Source organism: Anopheles moucheti, chromosome 2 (genome assembly GCF_943734755.1).
Source record: "Anopheles moucheti chromosome 2, idAnoMoucSN_F20_07, whole genome shotgun sequence".
In the NCBI taxonomy this organism is placed as follows: Eukaryota; Metazoa; Arthropoda; class Insecta; order Diptera; family Culicidae; genus Anopheles; species Anopheles moucheti.
In genome coordinates, this window is record NC_069140.1 from 37,647,099 (window position 1) to 37,667,926 (window position 20,828).

The 20,828-nt window shown below is 45.1% G+C and overlaps 5 protein-coding genes across 6 annotated transcripts; 3 read left to right on the forward strand and 2 right to left on the reverse strand.

Annotated features, from left to right (window-relative positions):
• Window positions 1-1,304: 1,304 nt before the first annotated feature.
• On the forward strand, window positions 1,305-8,760 carry LOC128305736 (uncharacterized). Its single transcript, XM_053043326.1, has 6 exons — window positions 1,305-1,385; window positions 5,672-7,201; window positions 7,267-7,330; window positions 7,407-7,546; window positions 7,608-7,882; window positions 7,959-8,760. Exons 2-6 carry the CDS (start codon window positions 5,711-5,713, stop codon window positions 8,125-8,127), a joined length of 2,139 nt encoding a protein of 712 aa, XP_052899286.1. The 5' UTR covers window positions 1,305-1,385; window positions 5,672-5,710; the 3' UTR covers window positions 8,128-8,760.
• A 207-nt stretch (window positions 8,761-8,967) lies between these two features.
• LOC128305746 (U3 small nucleolar RNA-associated protein 15 homolog) lies at window positions 8,968-10,802 on the reverse strand. The gene is made up of 2 exons (XM_053043339.1): window positions 10,665-10,802; window positions 8,968-10,586 (listed from the first exon to the last, which is right to left on the reverse strand). The coding sequence occupies exons 1-2, from the start codon at window positions 10,752-10,754 to the stop codon at window positions 9,114-9,116; spliced, it is 1,563 nt and encodes a 520-aa protein (XP_052899299.1). The 5' UTR covers window positions 10,755-10,802; the 3' UTR covers window positions 8,968-9,113.
• A 348-nt stretch (window positions 10,803-11,150) lies between these two features.
• Window positions 11,151-11,722, forward strand: LOC128298103 (protein kish). The gene is made up of 3 exons (XM_053033837.1): window positions 11,151-11,246; window positions 11,313-11,422; window positions 11,502-11,722. The coding sequence occupies exons 1-3, from the start codon at window positions 11,244-11,246 to the stop codon at window positions 11,605-11,607; spliced, it is 219 nt and encodes a 72-aa protein (XP_052889797.1). The 5' UTR covers window positions 11,151-11,243; the 3' UTR covers window positions 11,608-11,722.
• Window positions 11,723-12,057: 335 nt separating this feature from the next.
• LOC128306145 (OTU domain-containing protein 5-A) lies at window positions 12,058-17,249 on the forward strand. Of its 2 annotated transcripts, none has more exons than XM_053043732.1 (8): window positions 12,058-12,572; window positions 12,759-12,844; window positions 13,996-14,518; window positions 14,583-14,739; window positions 14,799-15,480; window positions 15,566-15,669; window positions 15,751-15,951; window positions 16,029-17,249. In XM_053043732.1, exons 1-8 carry the CDS (start codon window positions 12,423-12,425, stop codon window positions 16,175-16,177), a joined length of 2,052 nt encoding a protein of 683 aa, XP_052899692.1. In that variant the 5' UTR covers window positions 12,058-12,422; the 3' UTR covers window positions 16,178-17,249. The 2 variants fall into 2 exon arrangements, with proteins under 2 accessions (XP_052899692.1, XP_052899705.1); XM_053043745.1 differs by having other exon boundaries at window positions 15,751-15,948.
• A 519-nt stretch (window positions 17,250-17,768) lies between these two features.
• LOC128296966 (SAM50-like protein CG7639) lies at window positions 17,769-20,080 on the reverse strand. Its single transcript, XM_053032506.1, has 6 exons — window positions 19,688-20,080; window positions 19,423-19,595; window positions 19,178-19,359; window positions 18,976-19,114; window positions 18,232-18,902; window positions 17,769-18,162 (listed from the first exon to the last, which is right to left on the reverse strand). Exons 1-6 carry the CDS (start codon window positions 19,706-19,708, stop codon window positions 18,011-18,013), a joined length of 1,338 nt encoding a protein of 445 aa, XP_052888466.1. The 5' UTR covers window positions 19,709-20,080; the 3' UTR covers window positions 17,769-18,010.
• Between the last annotated feature and the right edge of the window lie 748 nt (window positions 20,081-20,828).

Sequence of the window (20,828 nt, forward strand, 5' to 3'; positions counted from 1 at the left end):
AGGATGAATAGTAACTATCTTTTATGATTTATAACTTTTGGTAGAATTTAAACTTTTTATTGGCCTTTGAGATCAACACATACTCAAGGTGTAAATAATTGCAGTATTGTTTCATGAAAATTTGTGTTTGCATAGAAGAATTTTTACAGTTTTTGTGACCACTATAGCCAACAAAATTTAAAATCCTCAAGTGTGTTGCTTTACTACATTGCATAGCTTCAGGCGTGCACGCTCAAGACAAAACTTAAACGGTAAATCGTAACAAGCATTGAGTTATGTCAATTCGTAAGTAACTATAGATTACAAACGTTATAGCCACGTCATATAGATCGATCTAACAACAATCGTTAATACATTGCATACGTTTAGGCGTACACGTTCCAAAAATCAGGTGTAAATTGCATACCTTCAGGAGATCACAAAATGAGCAAACGGCAAATAGATAAAAACATCGAGTTAAACAAATATAATTGTGACAACCAACTGTTTTAACCGTTTCATGAAAACTAAGCCGGATTATTTAAAAGCTTTGAAATATTGCATATCATCAGGCGTGTGAAAATACACTACTACATAGAATGCAGGAAATTTCTAGAATTACCAATTTGCTTGTGGTTTGCATAACCCTTCTTTCGTTTTTTCGGCATTTTGTTAACAATACTAATTTTGTGTATTTATCAAATTCTCACTCATACAATTTATGAAACATTTCTCACCACTTATTGCGCACTAAAGAGTTCACAAACGTGTCCCACGCTAATGGTCCAAAACAAGCAAAACTCTTGCACTCAGTAAAGGGAAAACCCGTTCCAAGTGGAGCCTTAACGTCAAACGTCAACCCAGCAAAAACTCGTAAGCGCTCTTGCTCAAAGCGTGGATACGTGTTGTAGAACATTTTTTTTTGTTCCATTTACGTTTTGGGACACGAGCGAAGCTTTCGCACTGCCAGGAGCATGCGCATCAATGCACACCAGAAACGCACCAAGGGCCAAGAATCCCGCGACAGTTTTCGACAGCAATAGCAACTACAGCGTTTGGTCAGCGTGCGATTGATTTCGTGCAAGGTACATTCATCATGTGAACAGTCGATTGATTTTCACGCCACGCCAGAATTTCGGACGCTGATCTGTAAGTGTGCAAAGGAGAAAACTTAAGGAGCAATTCGTCACATCACCAAAACGTTGGAAAACTGACCCATCTACGCCCGAGATAAGAACGATATCGGGTGCCGAACGGAACGAACGAATCAGTGCAGATAGATAATTAGTTGTTGGTGGTTTTGTGCTCCATTGAAGCCGAATGAAGTGGCATTAACTGTGTGCTTAAGCGTAAAACCTAATCTATAAAGCTCGACTGTGGCCTAGCAGAACACAAGACAATCCAAGGTATGTACCAATGAGGACTCGCCATCCAACGTCTTCCACTGCCGCTGCGGAAGTTGGTTGCGGAAACGAAAGCCAAATCAATTACGCCAAACCAATTACGTCCACACAGCAAAGTGTGTTGGCAGTGAAAGGCGACAGTACCATATTACGAAATGACACGAAACCGTACGCGTAATGAGTGCGGCGTTTGAGCTGTTACGGGAAACAAGTACAACGCATACAGGCGCCTCCATCGGACGTGGCGCGCATGTACTCACTGTGCCAGTGGGTATTATTTTTATCACAATCATCATCATCATGCTGATCTCCACCCCCTTAGGACACCTTCCGTTTTCCGTATCTTGTGGGAGGGTGTGCGGGTTTCCACCCCGCAAAATCGGTGGGTGTTCCAGAATGTTCTATTCGAACACGGGTAACACCGAAAAACTATTCCAATTTGACAGCGTGCGCGGAAAATCACCCGAACCCTTGCTCGCTTGATTCAAGGTCGCTGTCATGCTGATGTGCCTTCGGGTGCGATAGGACAACGCCGGACGGTGATGGTGATTTGGCGGGCGGAAACGCAAACCGCGTTCCATTCAAGCGCAATAATCGTGCTGCCCGATTCACAAAGCACATCGGGCACGTGATGTGATGGGAGTGGATGTTATTTTTGTTTTATCACCCATCGAACGGAACCCGATTCGAGTGTCCTCGGTTGGAGAGACATGCCGCATGCCTCACACGGAACCGAATGGAACGGAAGCATCGAGCGGTACACCGCGACCACATAAAAGCACATAAGAAAAGCACTCCATTTACGTCACACGGCGCGAGGTCGATTGCGGTCGATTACTCCACTGGAAGCAATGCCGGTCATGACCGGTTACAATTACAGCACTCCACCTCCATTTGCATGCGACATTCTTGTCGCGCCATTGGTAACGGAAATAAGCGTTCAAATGCTTACCCGGCAAAATGGGACTAGCATGGAAATTAATACTGGGAATGTTTTATTTAATGTGCGGCGTTACATTATACAGTGAGCAGAAAGCCAATAAAATCGTACCAGGGTAGTTTCTGGCGCTTTGGTTCATTTGTGATTTGAACGTTGTGACGCCTAAATTGCGGCTACCCACATGACCCTCAGTATGGCTTTTGTTTGGTTCAGTCATTTTGCTATGCGTTTTGCCTACATTTAGGCTGCAAATAGTTTAATTTTGAAATACATTTGGCTGGTGCTGGAATTTCTCATAAATAATAAGCATTTAGAAGCTAAAGTTGAAAAACATTTTAATAAATCAAATTGTGAAACTATGAGGATTTTTTTTTTGCATTTCAAGGTCAACCTAAACTGATCTACCATATTTTCTATCCTTTTTCTGCACCTTCCCTTCCAACTGGCAGAGAGAACGTAGCCCCGATTAGTGGGTGCCTCTTCTAACAAAAAAAAAACCTTTCGCTAACTGTCCCCAAAAGCATCCCCTCTTTTGCATCATAACACTCACTCTCTTTCTTGGCAGATATTCCTTCGGACTCTATGCGAAAAAAACCTCAAACATTCACCACACCACCTTATCAGAATATTGCTGTTTCGGCACGAAGCAAAAGTACCAAATCGCCCAAATATGACGAATGAATGGGAATTGAATGGGCACAGAAATATGGGACATTTGTTACATTTTTTTCTGGCCCCGTTGGTTTCAGCCCAAAAGCTTCCAATCGCTCAGCGAAGGTCGAGGACACGAGGACATTTCGTACACACTAACACCAACGCAAACCGCAACCGAATGATTCTCGACACGCGTGGCGCACAAATTGTGCCATGAAGCATAAAGTGTGTTTGTGTATGTCGCACTAAATTCATCCCTCCAGCAGATGATTCCTATGCTAACGGAGTGGGGGTTTTCCCTGGTTTTATTTGAGGAGCAGGTAGGAGGTTGGTGGAGGAGAGGGGAGGTGGTTATACATTCCTAGAAGCAAACCAGCAGCTTAAGAACGAAATGTGGTCACCCCCGACACCAGTGGGGGTTTCCCTAGCCGGAACGAAATTCATTTCTATTTCCAAAATCCTGCTGAATAATTCATTGACCTTAAGATGGACCAGGTAATGGGATTATTTTTCTTGTCCGTGGTCTCCCTCGGTGCTTAATCTTATCATGTATTTATTTCTTTTTCCTCTTCGTCATCATTATTCCGTGCTTCTCGCTTTGGCACCCGTCCAATCGCGAGATGAAAGTGCTACTAATTTTCTGCTACCTTTAATCGCTTTAATGGAAGGTACAGCAGACGCTTACCAAGGAAGTTTTGCACATTTATTACACGTTCCTTTGTTACGCTTGTGGTGCAAAACCCCGTGAGGAGTGAAGAAAATTAAACTTATTCCTTTGCAATCAAATATAAGGTGGGTGATGGAATCATGGGGGAGGGGGGGAAGGTCTTGAGAACAAACGAAAGCCCACTCCGACGACCCGTCGAGGGGTAATAAAATTTCCGAACTACAATCATTTGCATACCATAATTTGCGAGCAAAACAATAAAAAATAAAAAGATGCCCATTGCTACGGTGGTGCTAATGTGTGTACCATGGGCTGTAACGTACGGGACGTTTCGTGGCGTCCCTCGTTTAAATTGCAAACACAGACACAGGTGTACGGTGTAGTCGATCTAATTAAAAGCTGGTCGCAAGTTTAGCGTGAAAGATTTACAGCAACAGGATGCCAAGACGCACATAAATAAATGCTGCCTGCTTCTTGGCCTAGCCTCTCAATCCTAACCTTCGCTGCACCACCAACCCTCACGCCGGATGTCCTTGCGCCGTAGGTTTTACGGCCAGTGTAAAACGTTTTGCAAGTATTAAAAAGCGAAAACAATGCAAAACAAAAAAATAATGCGCACAAGTGAAACGAAAACGCATAATAAATGGAGGGAAGCAACAGCAGCAACAACAAACTGTTCGTCCAACACATATTTTAATTCCGCACTCCGGTGGAAAGCCTTTCTTTGTGGGGAAAGCTTTTGTTATGCGAGATTTAGTGCGCGTGTCGTGTTCCATCCAAACCGGCCAACTCTTGGGAATTTTCCATTATTTTGTATCAGGCGTTGCGGCGGCCACTGCCACCCATGGCCCGCGGGACGGGCAACCTCAACATTCCGATCCGGTTCTCCTCCGGTCGTGGTCGTATGTCGTCATGGTTCGCATACGCAGTTGTTTGGTAGCGCTGGTGCGCGATTATTAGCAGCGTGGGCTTTCTTGTTTGCGAGAAGTTTAATTTTATGTACCGGTGTTCGGGCGGTGAAGCGGGTTTTCCATGAAATGGTATTAAATTTTCCCTTTTAACATTGCCTACGGTAAGTGGCGGTTTTAACGGGCGGGGGTATGTGTGCGATTAAATATGTGTGTGGCTGTATTTTTATAAGCGTGGATCCAATCACACGAAACTCGATTAATGCAGCCCGATAGGCTCGAATGGAGTGCGCATTAAGTAGGGTGGATAATATTTCCAGTGCTATTGTTGTGGTCGCTCAAAGGAAGGGCTTTTTGGGGTGATGATTAAGGACCATTGAAGCTTTATTTTTTGGGCCATTTTAGTGCCATCGTACAACATGTTATGCGAGCAAACGAACTTAATACATATCGGATGACACTGTTTGATTTCTTCGAAAACTTCCCAATCACCTTTTCAAAAGAAATTTTTTCCCCCATTTATAACAAATGAACCCAACTCAACTTTCAATCAACTTAACATAGTTCGCTAATCGGAATGTAATGGTTGGCCAAATGTAGCCGAATTTATGTGACACAAAATGAAACGTTGATTATGTTTTAACCTTCTCTCCGTCCGCTTCCGACCCAATCGTTAACCCAATTCTATGCCGGTCGGCCAACGATCGCGAAAGAAAATGACTATTTCCCTCTGCTTCATATCCGCGAGTAGCAATTTCCGTCGCGCTATTTTATGTATTTTTTATTTGTTCGCTTTTCATTTTCCTGCTGGAATTCTGTTTTTGGCTTGAGTATGGATGGAAATGAAATTGAAGAAAATAGTTTCACCCCTCCTCTCTCTCTCCCCCCCCCCCCCCCCCCCCATACCATCCAGCCAACCCTGGGAAATGGTTAGCATCATGGTTCACGAACGGAATTATTCGTGCGCGAGACCAGGAGTTCATGGTTTTTTGATTAGCGAATCAACAACACAATCATTCCTCCGCTCTGTGTGGATGCCGATTGCTAAAGCCTTTCTACTAAAGCTGTGTGTGTGTGTGTGTGCTATTGTTTTCTTTTCTTCCACGACTTTTTTCCACAGCATAAAAGCAAGTTAAGAAGAAACCGGCGCGCATCGAAGATGTGTACCAGGATCCGTAAGGGCATCATCAACCCGAATTATCCAGGCTTTCAGTCGTTGGCGTACACGCTGAACGAGGACAACTTTGACTACAGCTCGGAAAATCCCTCCGACGACGATGAGGACTCGTACGTGTCGGAATCGGACGACAACGAAATGAAGCAACGCGACAAGGACCCGGAACAGCCGGGTGATGAGAATGGTAACTCGTACGGTGATGGTAACGGTCCGGCGGATGGAGAAAATGTGCATCTAAATTCCACCATGGACATACCGGTGGTTCGCTCCAGCCTGTACCATCCATCAATGACGACACTGGAAACGGAGGAATTCTTCCCGCCGGATTCACCGTACCGTCGTACGCGGTTGCACCATATCACGGATGGTCGCAAATCTCCCACGCTTACAACGGCCATGTTCGGTACAGAGGAACAGCTGGAGTCGACGGTGATCTATGCCTGCACGCCACCGGACATCGTGCTCCAGCACAGCTACGAACACCGTTCGGCCGTTCTCGGATCGTCCAACGAATCGGCGAACGTAACGCTAGAACTCTCAACCAGTCAAAAGCCTGATTTGATACCGGAACAGCAGTCAGTAGAGCATCGACCGCTGAAGAAGATTCCTGAACTCGCTACATTGGCGAAGCAGAATGACCATCCGGAACAGGATCGCGCTGTAACCGCGCTTACGGACGACCCCGAAAATGATACGAACGAAAAGGAGGAGGTGGATGACGATGAGAATTACATGGAACAGGACGATCAGGACGATATTGAAGGTAATCGATCGCCACCATCACCCGCGATCGAGCTACTGCAAGCCGTCGGTCAGATCTCGCTCACGAATCATGATGTCTGTACCAACTTCCAGCAGGAAGTATCCTTACACTCGGACAAGTTATTGAACGACATGTCCCAATGCTCACTCACCGACGGCGAGCTACTGTCGGAAGATTCGGAACAAGAGTCCGACGAGGCAGACTTCGAATACAAACCGTATGGCGAAGTGGAAGAAACGAGGAATACCTACGCAACATCACCACGCGATGTGCCCACTTCCGGTGACAGTGGTGACAGTGCTGGATCAAGTCCGGGTGAGGTACAGTACCATCTGGTGGATGATTGTTCGAACCAAACGGTACAAATAACCCGCTCACGCCAATCGAACGATCAATCGCCGACGAACCATTTCCATCTACTGCAGCACTACGCAACACCCGGCACTATGGACTACCCGTTGTTTACGCATGTGCAGGAGCACGAAGTTAATCGTAATGACTACTACAGCTCAGAGCCCGCCGGTGAATTTGGGCGCCAAAATGTACCACATTCCGGTCGAATAGCGAACCGCGATGAAGCGATATCATCAGGCGACTATCCCGATGCACGTCCTAGCACGCTTCAACTCACTCGAAGAGATGCCAACTTTGCATCGCACTCCGCTCATACCGCAGATGATATTCAAACTGCTTCGTACAGGGAAAAGAAGGTTAGTTTAGAAGCCTCGAGTAATGGCAACAAAGCTTCACGTCACGTTTCACTCAATCTTTTCAGAACACCGACAACAACCAAACGCTTGGCACCGAGGTGGTCGCTCCTGCAAGGCAGTTCCACAAAGGTAAGATTTCCATTTCAAAGGGCATTCTGGGCGCCTCTAGATCACGCATAACCGATGCTGTTCCTTGTCCATTCAGTACCGAAAGTGAATCCATTCTGTGAAGCGCTGCTCCAGGAGAATGACACGTGTGATTTCTTCACCAAACAAGCCAAATTACAAATCGAGGCACGGATGGCACTCTGCCAGGCGAAGGACATGGCACACATGCAAATGGAGGTAAGTCGGAGGGAGTTTTACTTCTACCGCCAGTCCGTAACGTGGTCTGTCTTCGTTCCAGTTCGAAAAGCGCAACCTACCATTGTCACCCGTGACGAGGGTCATTCACACCGCCGTCGAGAAGGCTGGGCTTAGTTTGGCGCCCGACAAACGACGTCTTTCGCGCTACTACCTAACCCGGCTAAACGGGCACCAGCTGCAGACAATTCTTACCGAGCTGCAGGGCCACGCGGAGGTGCTGAATGAGGAGCTGGTCGAGCTGCTGATGGAGCGGGATGATTTGCACATCAGCCAGGATGCCACGCTGATCGATATAGAGGATCTATCGAGATATCTGTAAGTATCAGTTTTGTTGGCAGGGTGTCATTCCGTTCTGCTCTGCTCTGACTTACGCTTACATTTCGTTGCCCAGTTGTGCCAAGGAGCAGACGATCATTCATGCCGAACGTCAGCGCAAAAGCCACTACTGGAGCGGCAACCGAGTGACACATCATCAGCCACACCCGAAACAACCCTCCTTACCACAGCCACCGATACGATCGACGTGCGGTACTGCGATTCCAGCATATCGTTACCATTAGGAGCGCAATCAGTGTGGATCGCGGATCAGTTTAGGTTAGGCAAACTCCTCAAACAACACAGCAAAAAACCAACACTACACAACGTTAAATAATCTAGATACAAACACGTTAAACAAAGCAGAAACAAAAATCATACATAAACGATACATACAAAACCAAGTGGACCCAAAAACTACATATAATGGAAATAATACAGTGTGAACCCAGAACAATCCTCGGTACCACAGCCACAAAAAGTGGTTAGCGAATGCACAAAACAAACAAACAAATATATGCAACATTCCCGCCCAATGCAAAGAGGCTCCCAGGCAGTGCATAACCACTCCCATCCCCACATCCCCTGCAATTGAGCTGCATAGTGCAATAGTGTGCAACGTGAGGTAGAACGAGCAACTCACCTTGTGATAGAATATGCCTGCGCTTGAAACATGCTGTACTAGAACAGGTGGGAGTGTACTACACTCCTGCAACAAACCATACGCCAAAGAATGGCATCACTATGCTAACCTTTCCCCTGGCCGGTACGGTATCATCATCACGCCCATCACTCAAACTCTTACTAACAATCAACGCTCTGGTGATAAAGGATAATACTGCAAAATTGTTGTCACTATTTTTCGATATTTAAACTCCTAAGCTCTTTGCTGTACTTAAAGTATGCGGAACAAAAAAGAGAAAACAAAAGCCGAACTATCCTACTAACTCTAACGACACTTCCACCTTTTTCCCTGGTACATTACATGCTCTCCAACGTTGCTACTTCCTTCGTTAAAGCGAATATTTGTTGCAAAAACCAAACAAAAGGTGAAAATGAAAGTTTAATAAAATAAATGATAACATTTTCCCATTGAACTTACATTGGAGTGCGTTTTTTTGGTCGTGCGAGAAAGAACACCTTTTTGTATAGTAACTGTAGTAGTGGTATGTTCTATTTTACACCTTACTTCGGTCTCTTACAGCATAAGGGCATAAGGGACATTCTACGATCAATCCACCGATATGACTGTATGAGTTTTTGCCTTTTTCGATGCATCGTACGGTGTACTCGCATCGTCTACACTTTCCGGTTCCGTCGTATCAGCCGCAATAGATATCATGTCCAGGGCGCCCTGCAGGTTTAAAAACTCCTGCACCAGCTGTTCCTCCGTCTTTAGTTTCTCCGCAAGCTCTACGAACGCTTTGCCTACAGTAGTGCCGGCGAATTTTCCGAACGAATCCTCGTAGACATCGAGCAAAATGTTGCTCGCATCGACCAGCGCTGGCGTGAAACGATAGTCTCCAATGTAGCGCCTGATGAAGCTTATAAAACTAACCAAAAAGGAGTCATTCCTATCTTCGATTGCACGTCTCAGACCTTTCCGTCTGATAAGCTCCTTAATTAGAGCGACAGTTTTCTCCGGCCACTTTCCACGTACACTCATCATCATAGCCGAATCGAGTGCCTTCTTGTATTCGTATTTTCGCAGCATCCGATCGTGCCCTTCGATCTTTTTGTATAGGAATTCCTCCACCCGCTGGTCGGCGGCTTCGAAGATATCCTGGTAGCGACTTTTGCGCGACCGTTGATTTGTAGGCTCATCGCGGAGATCACCTTCACGTCGGTATATGGCTATCAATCCATCCACCATGCCCGTTACGAGTGTTTCATCGTTTTTCGAGATGCCGAGACTCAGAATCGCGTTCGAGCTGTTGATCGTGTGTACCACCTGGTACGTCGCTATATCGTACACCTTTACGTGGCGGTCCAAGCTGCCGGAGAAGAGGCGCTTACCATCGCTGGCCAACTGCAGACAGGTTACGGTTTTGTGGTGCTGGGAAAGTTGCGCCAACTGGCGTCCTCCGGCAAGGGCATCATACACATTCACGGACGTACCACCGGCACTGATGAATATGCCACCACTCGGTAGAAACACTAACGATTCCACCGGTTGCCCGTGATCGACCGTCATGACGGTGTCTTTTACCCGTGTATCGTACATTCGAATTTTACGATCGTAACCACCGGACAAGATGATGTTTGGACTGATTGGGCTCGTACACCCTGCCCGAATGTAATCTTCGTGACCGGTAAAAGTGTGCACATGGTTTTCTGTTGCAATATCCCAGTACCGTACGGTACGATCGTCCGAAAAGCTTGCTAAATGGTGCCCATCCGCGGTGAAGAACGTCCGATGTACCGGAGCTTTATGGCCTTCGAAAAATCGCAGTATCGTACGGGTGTTTACATCGAACAGTCTAACTTTGCCTAATTCGTCGCCCGCCACCAGCAGATTTCCATCCTTGCGAAACGATCCGCCGTGGGCTGCCTCCTGGAACTTGGTGATGTTTTTTACAACCAGCTTCGTAATGGGATTGTAGATCTGCACCCGAACCGATGCTGTTACAGCGAACAGGTACGGTTCTACGGGACTGAAATCGATGTAGTCGATCGCTCCGAATTCTTTCACCAACGTGGGAACCTGGCAGCAAATTAGAAATCACAATCAGCAATGCTAAACCGGGAGGAGGGTCTAAGGTTCCCCTACATGAAAACTTACCCCTAGCTTTTTCCAGTAAAGCGTGTCCGGTGACAGCACGGTCGCGGTTTTGGAATATATTTTACTATCGGTTTTCTTAAATTGAGACATTTTCACTAAACATTTGCTTTCGCTTCAGGCGGGCGCACTACCTCCGGCACGTGTAGCAAACTGTTTGACGTTTGTTTGTTTATTTGATATGTTTCGAATTGCGCTACAAATATCAAAGGGTTAATCGGTTTATTTACGATTCTGTAATCATTTTTTAGCTTAGTTTTGGAAAAATAATACCTGGCAAAACTTTAATTGCACCCCACGAACCACGAAACATTCTTTTTTACATGATTATCTTGTTACAATTTCCATTCAAATATATCGAATAAAAATTACATAGACCACAAAGTTTGGATGTAACCGACCACTATGCATCTCGAATGCAGCTTTTCGGGCAGATTTCCCTTGGATCGCTGTCAACGCGTTTGTTGACATTCTGTGTTGTCGATCAAACGTAAACACCATCGACGTCATTTGCCAATCTCCAAAATCTACTTGGATCATTTGTTTCGGCAGTGCGATAATTTTTGCATTAGGATTTACAAAATGGTAAGTTCTCCTGCCAGAAACCTGCAATCAAATCAAATCGAATGTTGATCTCTATCCTATCCACAGAGTGCACTGTTCAACTTTCAAAGCTTGCTCTCGGTTCTGCTGTTATTGATTTGCACCTGCACGTATCTGCGTTCGCTCTTTCCCAGTATTGTGGACCGGAATAAGAAAGGGTAAGTAACGTATTCGCTCTATGAAAATAGTTCCTTTTTAGCTCACATTGCTTCGTCTATCATTGCTGTGTTATTTTAGTATGCTCGGTCTGTTCTGGAAGTTTGCGCGAGTTGGCGAAAGGAAATCCCCCTACGTTTCTCTTGCGTGCCTCGTGATGGCTGTTTCTATATTGTTTTGGACTTAGCTACATAATTCACGGATAACTACGTATTTCATGGTTATAAGAAATGTACATCTAATGTAAGAGATTATGCATTTTGTTGAATAAAAAGGATTACATTTACAGGATTTTACAGTGAACGTTCGGCAGTAGACTTTTACCATTACTCCTTTTTCGTCGAGGCTATTCCTTCTTTTATTTAGGTAATGAAACTTGTAAAGGTTGCAATAAACACACTACAACTGCAAACAATCCTTTCTATTGCAAATAGAAAATAAATTGTGCATTCTGTCGCCTGCCATTCTGTAACTCGAACCGTGGCAGTGCAGGAATCGAGCAATCTGCTATGCTGTCATTTTGCACTTCTGGAAAAACATCAAAGTCAGCCTGTTTCATTCACTCTCGCTGCGTTCGTTGCTTCTCAGCTGCTAAACAATAATATTGCGTGTCTCTATTGCTTCTTTGCTCAGCACTCAGAGCTTTTTCCATAATTTTCTAAAGGTTGCCGTAATCGCTGGTCATGTAAAATGTGTGTTTTTTATCATCGTAAACCAATTTCACCCTAGTGGCAGTTCGTGAGCAATAGGCAGCGAAAGATAATTCGTGTCGTTGTCGTCGTCGTCGTACCACAAAACTGTACGAGGTTGGTGTGCAGGAAGTTCGTGTTCGGGACAGAACTTGCTCGGTTTGCTAGAAAAGTGTGTGTCTTTTTTCTCCTTTGTGTGAAACTGTGCGTGTTGGCTGTGGTTGAAGGAGCCATTGCGAAGGGAGAAGGTCGTTTATAGTTCTACGCCAACCGTAACCGTGGCTTTGCATGGTGTGAAAAGCGGAAATACGCGATGACTATCAAACCCGTGGTCAATCAGAAAAGTGCTAAAGAGGAAACGCAGGAGGGCACGCCTCAGAACGTCCATGGTGTTGGCAGTGCGGGCGTTCGTACGTCGCATCGTAATGTAGTGCTTAATCAGCTGTCGTCATCGGAATCACAAGTAAATATTGGTTCGCAAGCTTCGGTATCTCCGCACCGTTCCCTGCGGAGAGCCACCCACATTTCTCCTTCTTCTGCTGCAACCCGCAACACGCTAATGTTGCGAAGCATAGGAAGGAATTCATCAAAAGCGAATATGTGTGTCACGCGTGTGTTTTTTTTCTCCCCTTTCCGATTTTCTCCACAGGCGCTGCCAAGGGAAAAACGGGTGCTAACACCACACAGCTTCGACAATGACAGTGTTGTACGTCATCGTAGGAGCCCACACAAAAAGTAAGAAAATCCCCCTTACAACATGAATGCTTCCACTGCTGATCGCAATAGCCCTCAGGTCAGCAGTAGCAATATTTGTTGCATATGTCCCACACCACGCTGGAAATGGATTGGAAAGGAAAACCATAGGCGAACGACGTAGTATCGATTTCCGATTCCGCTGGCGCACAAATGGCGTCGTCGTCGTCGTGTTGGTCGGTGACAGAGGGTGGCATAAATATTAGCGCATATTCGGTGTGGCCATGGAAAAATCTTCCTTATTGGCAGTACTAAGCGTAAAATATGTTTGTTGTTTTTCGCCTACATTTCCAACAGCACCTCTATGATGTTTACGTATCGGTTTGCGCTATATCGGCCATCTTTGTCGCATTTTCCCTAGTCTAACATGCTACGAATATCCTCCCCATCCCACTAATCTTAGCAGCCCACGGCTCTAATGGTAGCAATGGTGATTCCAAATGAAGGTGTAGCGCTGCGTATTAATACATTCGAATGGGTTGAAGTCACCGCGTACTTGATGGAAACAAAAAACTCTATTCCGCTTTCGAAAGAATACCGGATTGCAGTGGACCGTGGCACTAAGGAAAAAAAACTTTTCTTAGTGCACATCCTGTCTCTTTATTTGGACTGCCACGAAAAAAACGGTTCTGGCGTTTCGTCTCCCGCATGCATTGTCTGTTGTGTTTGCGGATCATGGGGAGGATACTATTTTTAGTGTTGACCTCCTCTGTTTCGCTCTGCCTAAACTGTAATGTGTCGCTGCACGGTGTTTTAGATCGCGTGCCAGTGCAGTATGATTGACTGTGAGCATGTTAGTTTATTAATGTACTTTTATCGTATAAACTTTTTTTTGTTAAAAAAGTTTATGCTGGAACTACATCTTCTATCATCCATGGTTTGAAGTTTTGTTTGTGAGCAGTATTGCGTTTATCTTGATATTAATTAACCAAGCGATTAGCCGAGGGTATGTGATTCATGTTCAACATGTTATAGTATATTAAAAATCTTTGAAAAATCCAACCGTTGTTCAGTGAAAAAATCACTATGAAAAGTGATCCTATTAATTTTATAATAATATAACCTAATTAAAATTTTAAAAAATCAAGGTCATACACTTACAGCAAACCTTTACTATTGTTCGTTCTTTTCAGCCTTGGGCGCCTAAAGCGTGATCATTACCACAAACGGGAAAGTCGCGAACGGGACAAACCTGCCGGTTCGCCAAGCTACCATCATCATGTCGTGCTGCAACCGTCGGCCAGTAGCAAAAAACAGACCACCACTTGCACGAGTGCTCTGGCCAGTGCTGCGGTCGGTGGCCGTTCGCCGAAAAGCACACACCAATCGTCCGGTGCGGGTGGATCGCTGTTGAGCACACACCAGAATGTGGCGGGCAGCCCAGGAGCGTCCGGAGTTGATCTCAATGCCGTACTGGAGGATGTACGTTCCGGGTACAACAGTGGCGATGAGTACTTGGAACCGAAGGACGCACAGTTGACGGTAGATGAATGGAAGAAGCGTGATGAAGCGTTCGCGAAGGTCTTGTCCGAGCGGGGCTTCATACTGCACGAGATGGAAGAGGATGGTGCATGTCTGTTTCGTGCCATATCGCTCCAGATATACGGTGATCAGGATATGCACGAAGTGATTCGACAGCAAACGATGGATTACATTGTAAGTTTGCTGGAAAGTTGTCGACGGAAGCCAAGATCACGCCAAACTTTTATTTTCCTTTTAGTATAAAAATCGCGAGTATTTCGCGCAATTCGTTACGGAGGATATCGCCGATTATGTCGAACGAAAGCGCGTCAACCATGTGCACGGCAATCACATAGAAATTCAAGCAATGTCCGAAATGTATAATCGTTCTGTGGAGTTGTATTGTTATCAAACTGGTAAGAACGGATGAATTGTTTGCTCCTCCGCGACTAAACGACACACGTTACATTTTCAGAACCAACCAATATTTTCAACTCGGATCAAATCAACAACGGCAACGAACCGTTCCGGTTGTCGTATCAGCGCAGCTCGCACTATAACGCGATCGTTAACCCGTACAAAGCATCCGTTGGCGTTGGGCTCGGATTGGCCGGGTACCGACCGGACGAGCTCGACATCAAGGACGTGGCCGATGCTGTACGCATGAGCGAGGAGCTGGAAATCGAAAAGACGATGCTGGAGGACAAGCTCAAAACTACCGACTGGGAGGCAACAAACGACGAGATCGCGGAACAGATCGCGCGCGAATCGTACGCCCAGTACTGCCGGGAAAGTCGACTCGGTGCCGGAGGTGGATCGAGCCAGAACAAAAGCACCAGCAGTACGATCACCTCCAAGGAGATGATGGCGGCCTGTGCTAGTGGATCGCAAGCGGCTTCCTCGTTTCTGCTCGAGCTACGCAAATCACCGGCCGCTACTCATGGCAACCACCAGTCCGTGTCGGGGCATGCGAGTGACCGGGGCGCTTGTTCGTCCAGTTCGAAAAACAGTTCGTTCGAGCTGGACTGCTGTTCTTCACCGTCGTCCTCCCAGCAGCAATACTATTACGGTTCTAGCACGAACAGTACAACCGGCGGTAACAGCACAACCTGCAGTAGTGAATGCAATCGACGGAAAAAGCGTAATCTTAACTCACCGTAAGTATGAAATGGACCTAACTGGCCCTACACTCACGACAACATTTATATTAATGTTTTGTATTCATTTGTTATCGATCGATAGAATCGAAAAAACGAACACCGCAGAAACGAAAAAGTGTAAAGCAAACAGCAATCGTGCGTCCAGCACTTCGAACAGTCCCCGTCGTTCGGAAAGTCCCACTGAAGGTATGGGGGTTCTTTTGCCAGTTTGTATCGGTTCTAGGGAACATTGATTATTGATTTGTCGTGTGTGTCTTTTTGTGTTAGGTAAGTCACCGGCTCCTTCTCCACCGAGCACATCGAGAACAACGCCCCCGGCTAGGGATAGTGGCGAGGAGGAAAGTGGTGGCAGTGGTGGCACGAGCAGTATGTTTGGAACTCTGCGACCGCAGCTTCCACTGCGCGACGAAACACCAATGTCCGAGTTTTATCAGTCCCTGCTCGAATCTTCCTACACTGATGATGGTAGTGAGTATATTCCAACCGGCCCGTGCCAAACCGAATGCTGACCCTAATAATTTACGATTCGCTTGTTCGCTTTACAGGCTTTGGACAGCTGTCGGAAAGGGAAATGATACAGAAGGCGCTCGAGGAATCAGCAATGGATTTTGTGAAACGATGCGACGATTCCAAAGCGTTCCAAGAAGATAAATATGGCACAACGGATGAAGAGTACGATTCACCATCACCGTAAGCAGTGCCGGGAGCGACCCTAACACGTGATCGTTTACACATTTATGCACATACGTACAGCAGGGATAAACACACATACACAGAGTGAAAGGGCGATAGTGCGAGAAACACACGCCCGTACACAAAAACACAGAAACAGAATAGTGTTTAATATATCTAGCTTGTAACTTTTATCTAATATTTCTGTGGTACAGCTATACAAATTATTATATTAATTTACTTCGTTTCTGCGTTGCATTCGTACACATGTGTGAGAATGAGTGTGGGGTGTTTTATTTTTTGTTCGTTTTATTTTATTTTTTTGTTTTTTGTTTTGTGACTTGCATAACGGTTAAGAAGTTCTTCTACGTTTTATGTTTTGCTTTCCGTTTTTTATTGGAATTGCAACTATTCTAGCTAACACGTGCTCGTACACACACGCAAAACCACAAGCGGGTTCGTACTGGTGACGGACTTCATGCAAAAAAGGTATTCTGACACGCGCCACAAAGCACATCAGATGGGAACAGAAAGTGGCAAAAAGTATGACGAAAAATATGGAAAATTATAGATATTAAAAGGGGGAAAGCACAATCGTTTGCACATCTAGCGCGTAATTTATTGTGTGCGTAAGTTAAGTATCATGTAAAAATTTCCCGCGTGAACAAGCGTGTGCGCATTTCGTGGCGATTGCGTCAATTGGCATCGTTTACAAACATTTTTGTACAAAGTAGAGGTATTGTGACTGAGCGTATTTCGTCCCCCGGTTTTGGAAAGACCCGGGGATGAAGACACACATGCACTGAATCGAAACGTTATTTGGTGTAGTGTGCATCACCATTTCATCGTGAACAAGTGTTTTTTTACCGACGAAACGCGAATTTTAACGTGTACCGGTGGATGTTTTGCTTGCTTACATTAGAATTAGATTTGTTTAATGAGTGCGTGTGTTTGGGGTTCGCAATCACGCGTCTGTCTCATCTTACGCCTAATCACACAACAGACACTCATACACACACTTTGGTTGGCGCGTGGTAAGAGTACCAATAAACATGATTACAATTTGCAAAATTTCTCTCTATGCCCTAAGCCGAGCAGTTGGTGAAGAACAAATAAAAGCAGATCATTATCAAAGTATCATAAATGATGCCGTATGCGAATATCAGTACAACATTTGAGAAACAGAAAATGGCAGAGACACGGGTACCAAATCTCAGCCAGATCGTGCGCAGGGTTTGATTTGATCCAGTTATAGGTAAATAGAGAGACAAGAAAAGTCTATAATGATAGGCCAAGATCTTCGAGATCGAGATCGGGAACGAGATACTTCAAATGGGTAGTACAGTCAAGTTTTAAAACCTTCTTTAGCTTGACTATTTTTTTATTTTGTTACATCATCCTAAATTTCCACTCAGTTCATCAAAACGCATGAAATCATGTTTTTAAAACTGGTGGTTATCACAGAACAAAAACAGTCCGCTTGGAATGCGATTTGAGAATGATTAAATTCTATTTAACTTTTTCTGTCATCATGCGAATCACCATTAAATTTTTTACAAAAAACCATAACCATTGAGTCATCACCTTGGATAGTAGGAGCTCGCACATTTAAGTTTATCTTGTTTCCTTATATTTCATTTTAAATTGATCTATTCACTCGTGGTGTCATAACTTAAACATACTGACTCGTAGGGCGGTACGGCAATGCCAGCGTGGTGGACATATCAGGACGAAAATGCGTTAAAATACATACGAACACAAATGCAACGGGACAAAAAGGCTCTGGCTGAGAACAATAGTAGAGGAAAGACCGGCATGGTTTAAAACCAAAGAAAGAAAGCAGATTTGTTTGTTTCTAGATGAATTCGTAACCGATACCGAACTGGAATCCTTTCACTACTCGATCGCCCGCTTCATACGAAAGCGGTTGGCAGTAGTTGAACTCGATACGCGCCTTCTGGCCCATCCGGAACGCAATACCGATGCCGGCCGTGCTACGCAGTTTATCTGCAAAATGAAAATGCCAGATGGTGAGAGATAATGTGGTTTCAACGATGCATCGGTCTTATCCCTTACCTGTGGTGTAAGTATTGCACGTGCCTATATTATAGAACGCATGCGTCCGGAACAGATTGCCAAAACCGCCAAAGTACTGGTTGAACGGTAACGGGCTCCACAGATGCAATCCTGTCGACCAGTACGATTGACAACCGGCCGCAATGCCGTCCCGCCGTGGACAGGCCCCAGCCAGCTCAAAACCACGCAACGTTTGTGGTCCACCGGGGAAAAACAGCTGATGAATGGGTAACGATTCCTTGCGTTTGTCATGCAGTACCGCACCGAGCCGGCCGCACAGTTGTAACGAGGCACCCAGAAACAGTGGCACGTTCAGCTCCGCATGCATCTCATTCCGAACGATACCGAGCTGGGACAGTTGACTGCCGATCAGTTCGGCCGTTCCCTTCACGTACACACCGTTCGATGGAAACACGCTATCGTCCCGTCCGTCGTACTGGCCAATGTAGCGGAAGGTGGACACGAGCCGGGGTCCGCAATGTTCGCGCACGAAGAACGGTGTCTGTTTGTCGAGCGCAAACAGCTCCTTCATGCCCAGCTCGTACTGGAGACTGTTGCTAAATCCAAGCGACGGTATAGCGAAGGAAAAATCTAACAGCATGCCCTGGTCTTCGAGACGATACTTGGACCAAGTATGAGGTGACGCATTCCGGAACAAGGTAATGGAGGTTCTAAAATTCAATTGAGGGGAGCAATTGTCCATGAGAAGAATTCGCCCGAAAATTCATGACTGTTAAAACTTACTCTGGTTCGTAATCGCCTACGGCCGTATGCAGAAAGGGTTTGGTGAACTTCATATTCACCACACTGTTGCGCACATAGCTGCGGCTTAAATTGATGCTTAACCGTTCGCCGCGTCCGAACAAGTTCGGTGTGACCAGTTCTGTAAATGGGTGGAAGATTAATTCGCGATCGGAACAGCATAACGCTACCTTCATTCACCTACCGGTCGTAGCTGCTCCATCGTTTTGGCCAACTTCAACACCAACGTTTCCAGTTATCCGGGAAAGTTCCTCGCCCGCAAACGAAACCGTGTAGCCGTTTTGACTCGCTCCATCACCTTTGCTGGTATCGATCGAGATGCGCAAGTTCTTGTAGATACCTAATCGCAACAGATCATCCTTGACGCTGTAACAGTGAAAACAGTCAAGTTAAACTTCCACTCAGCAGCATTTGTAAGCACTATTATACTTTGCCGTTTCTACGATAACGTCCTGAAAGTTCTGAGCTTTGAACAGGTGACGTGCAGCACGCTGTACGTAGTCGTCGTGCGTTCGATTTAGGCCTCCTATGTACACTCGATCGACTCGCGCCTTGAACCGGGTAAAATCCGGATCTCTTCGGCCTGTCGGTGGAGGCTCTGTCTGTCGAAAATGAGACACAAAACAGGTGTTTATAATACGGGTGCGAAAAAGGGCCGGTTCAGGTTCGGCACATCATCTGGTACACCGCATACCCTGGACGTTCCGCCTCCCATGTTATGTAATGTGACCGGTGTATTAAACTTCCTTAAATTACCACACAGGAGGGTTTGCTTGGCAAATACGTAAACTAGTTAAACAACGGGAACGTCTTTCTATTCTTGCAATAAATCATCTAACAACAAATCATGCTGTTTTCCCAACTCTGGACACAACAAACAACGAATGGGTCACACCACACAAGGCAGCTCAGGTTCAAATGTACGTTAGACGGGAAGGTTGAGAGGAAAATATTTTTAAAACTTGTCGTATGATGCAATTCACTTGCACTGCTTTGGTCCGCTGCTTAAAATGCAAATTCGATATGAAAAAACGTATTATTTTTGTTGCAAATTAGAAGAGAACAAATCAACTCCAACTTGTTGATGATAGTGTGCATACGCCTTGACACAGCTGTCATTGCGTTGTATGTTTGACAGCTTTAACGTTGCTCGAACGACCATTTCAAATGACATTTTATTAAACAAATTTTTATTAAACATTGTTGCGTTTGGAAGTTTCGGTACGTAACCGCAATTGAGTACATTTTTTTAAATATATTCATTAAACTTTCTTCCAATCAACATCAAATATATAACGCATTCCACGTTCCACAGTTGTAGGCGAAAGTTGTAGCTATGGGTGTGCTTTATTGTGCCATGATTTATTTAAATATTTTCAACAATCGCAACAATTTATGGAAAGTGATCGTACTTATGATAGATGTGCTGAAGATAATATTCATGCGTTTTAAAAGGTGCAAACAAGTTGAAGATGTGGTGAACTAAGCATCCCGATTGAATGGAAACATACGAAGGCTGAAACACGTGGTGAAGACATTACACTCAGCAAAACGATGAAAACTACAGCGAAAAGAATGAATTTTCTTTGTCTGATCTCAACTTTTCTATAGATCCTACCATATATTTGCTGCTTATCCTACCAAGTATGGAACAACAAAAGTAAATCAAAATAATCCACCATTATCAAAAACTGTGCTTGTCACCTAGCCACGTGGTTGTAACGGATTTTTGTAAATTTCAAATTACTTCTTAACAAAACTGGGTAAATCGCATTTAAAACTTTTGTATCCACAATCAAACCTATAAGATAATGAAATTATAATGTCAACGATAG

What these genes read in the sequence shown, in the direction of transcription:
- LOC128305746 (XM_053043339.1), bottom strand. Translation starts at nt 10,754, where the DNA reads ATGTCTCAATTTAAGAAAACCGATAGTAAAATATATTCCAAAACCGCG. An exon ending in TTTACTGGAAAAAGCTAGGG is followed by an intron (nt 10,587 to 10,664) that starts GTAAGTTTTCAT and finishes ATTTGCTGCCAG; the next exon opens with GTTCCCACGTTGGTGAAAGA.
- LOC128298103 (XM_053033837.1), top strand. An exon ending in GTGGACCGGAATAAGAAAGG is followed by an intron (nt 11,423 to 11,501) that starts GTAAGTAACGTA and finishes GTGTTATTTTAG; the next exon opens with TATGCTCGGTCTGTTCTGGA.
- LOC128306145 (XM_053043732.1), top strand. Translation starts at nt 12,423, where the DNA reads ATGACTATCAAACCCGTGGTCAATCAGAAAAGTGCTAAAGAGGAAACG. An exon ending in AGCAAACGATGGATTACATT is followed by an intron (nt 14,519 to 14,582) that starts GTAAGTTTGCTG and finishes TTTTCCTTTTAG; the next exon opens with TATAAAAATCGCGAGTATTT. An exon ending in AAGCGTAATCTTAACTCACC is followed by an intron (nt 15,481 to 15,565) that starts GTAAGTATGAAA and finishes ATCGATCGATAG; the next exon opens with AATCGAAAAAACGAACACCG.
- LOC128305736 (XM_053043326.1), top strand. Translation starts at nt 5,711, where the DNA reads ATGTGTACCAGGATCCGTAAGGGCATCATCAACCCGAATTATCCAGGC. An exon ending in CTTCGTACAGGGAAAAGAAG is followed by an intron (nt 7,202 to 7,266) that starts GTTAGTTTAGAA and finishes CAATCTTTTCAG; the next exon opens with AACACCGACAACAACCAAAC. An exon ending in GAGGATCTATCGAGATATCT is followed by an intron (nt 7,883 to 7,958) that starts GTAAGTATCAGT and finishes TTCGTTGCCCAG; the next exon opens with TTGTGCCAAGGAGCAGACGA.
- LOC128296966 (XM_053032506.1), bottom strand. Translation starts at nt 19,708, where the DNA reads ATGGGAGGCGGAACGTCCAGG. An exon ending in TGGGAGGCGGAACGTCCAGG is followed by an intron (nt 19,596 to 19,687) that starts GTATGCGGTGTA and finishes CATTTTCGACAG; the next exon opens with ACAGAGCCTCCACCGACAGG. An exon ending in GTTATCGTAGAAACGGCAAA is followed by an intron (nt 19,360 to 19,422) that starts GTATAATAGTGC and finishes TCACTGTTACAG; the next exon opens with CGTCAAGGATGATCTGTTGC.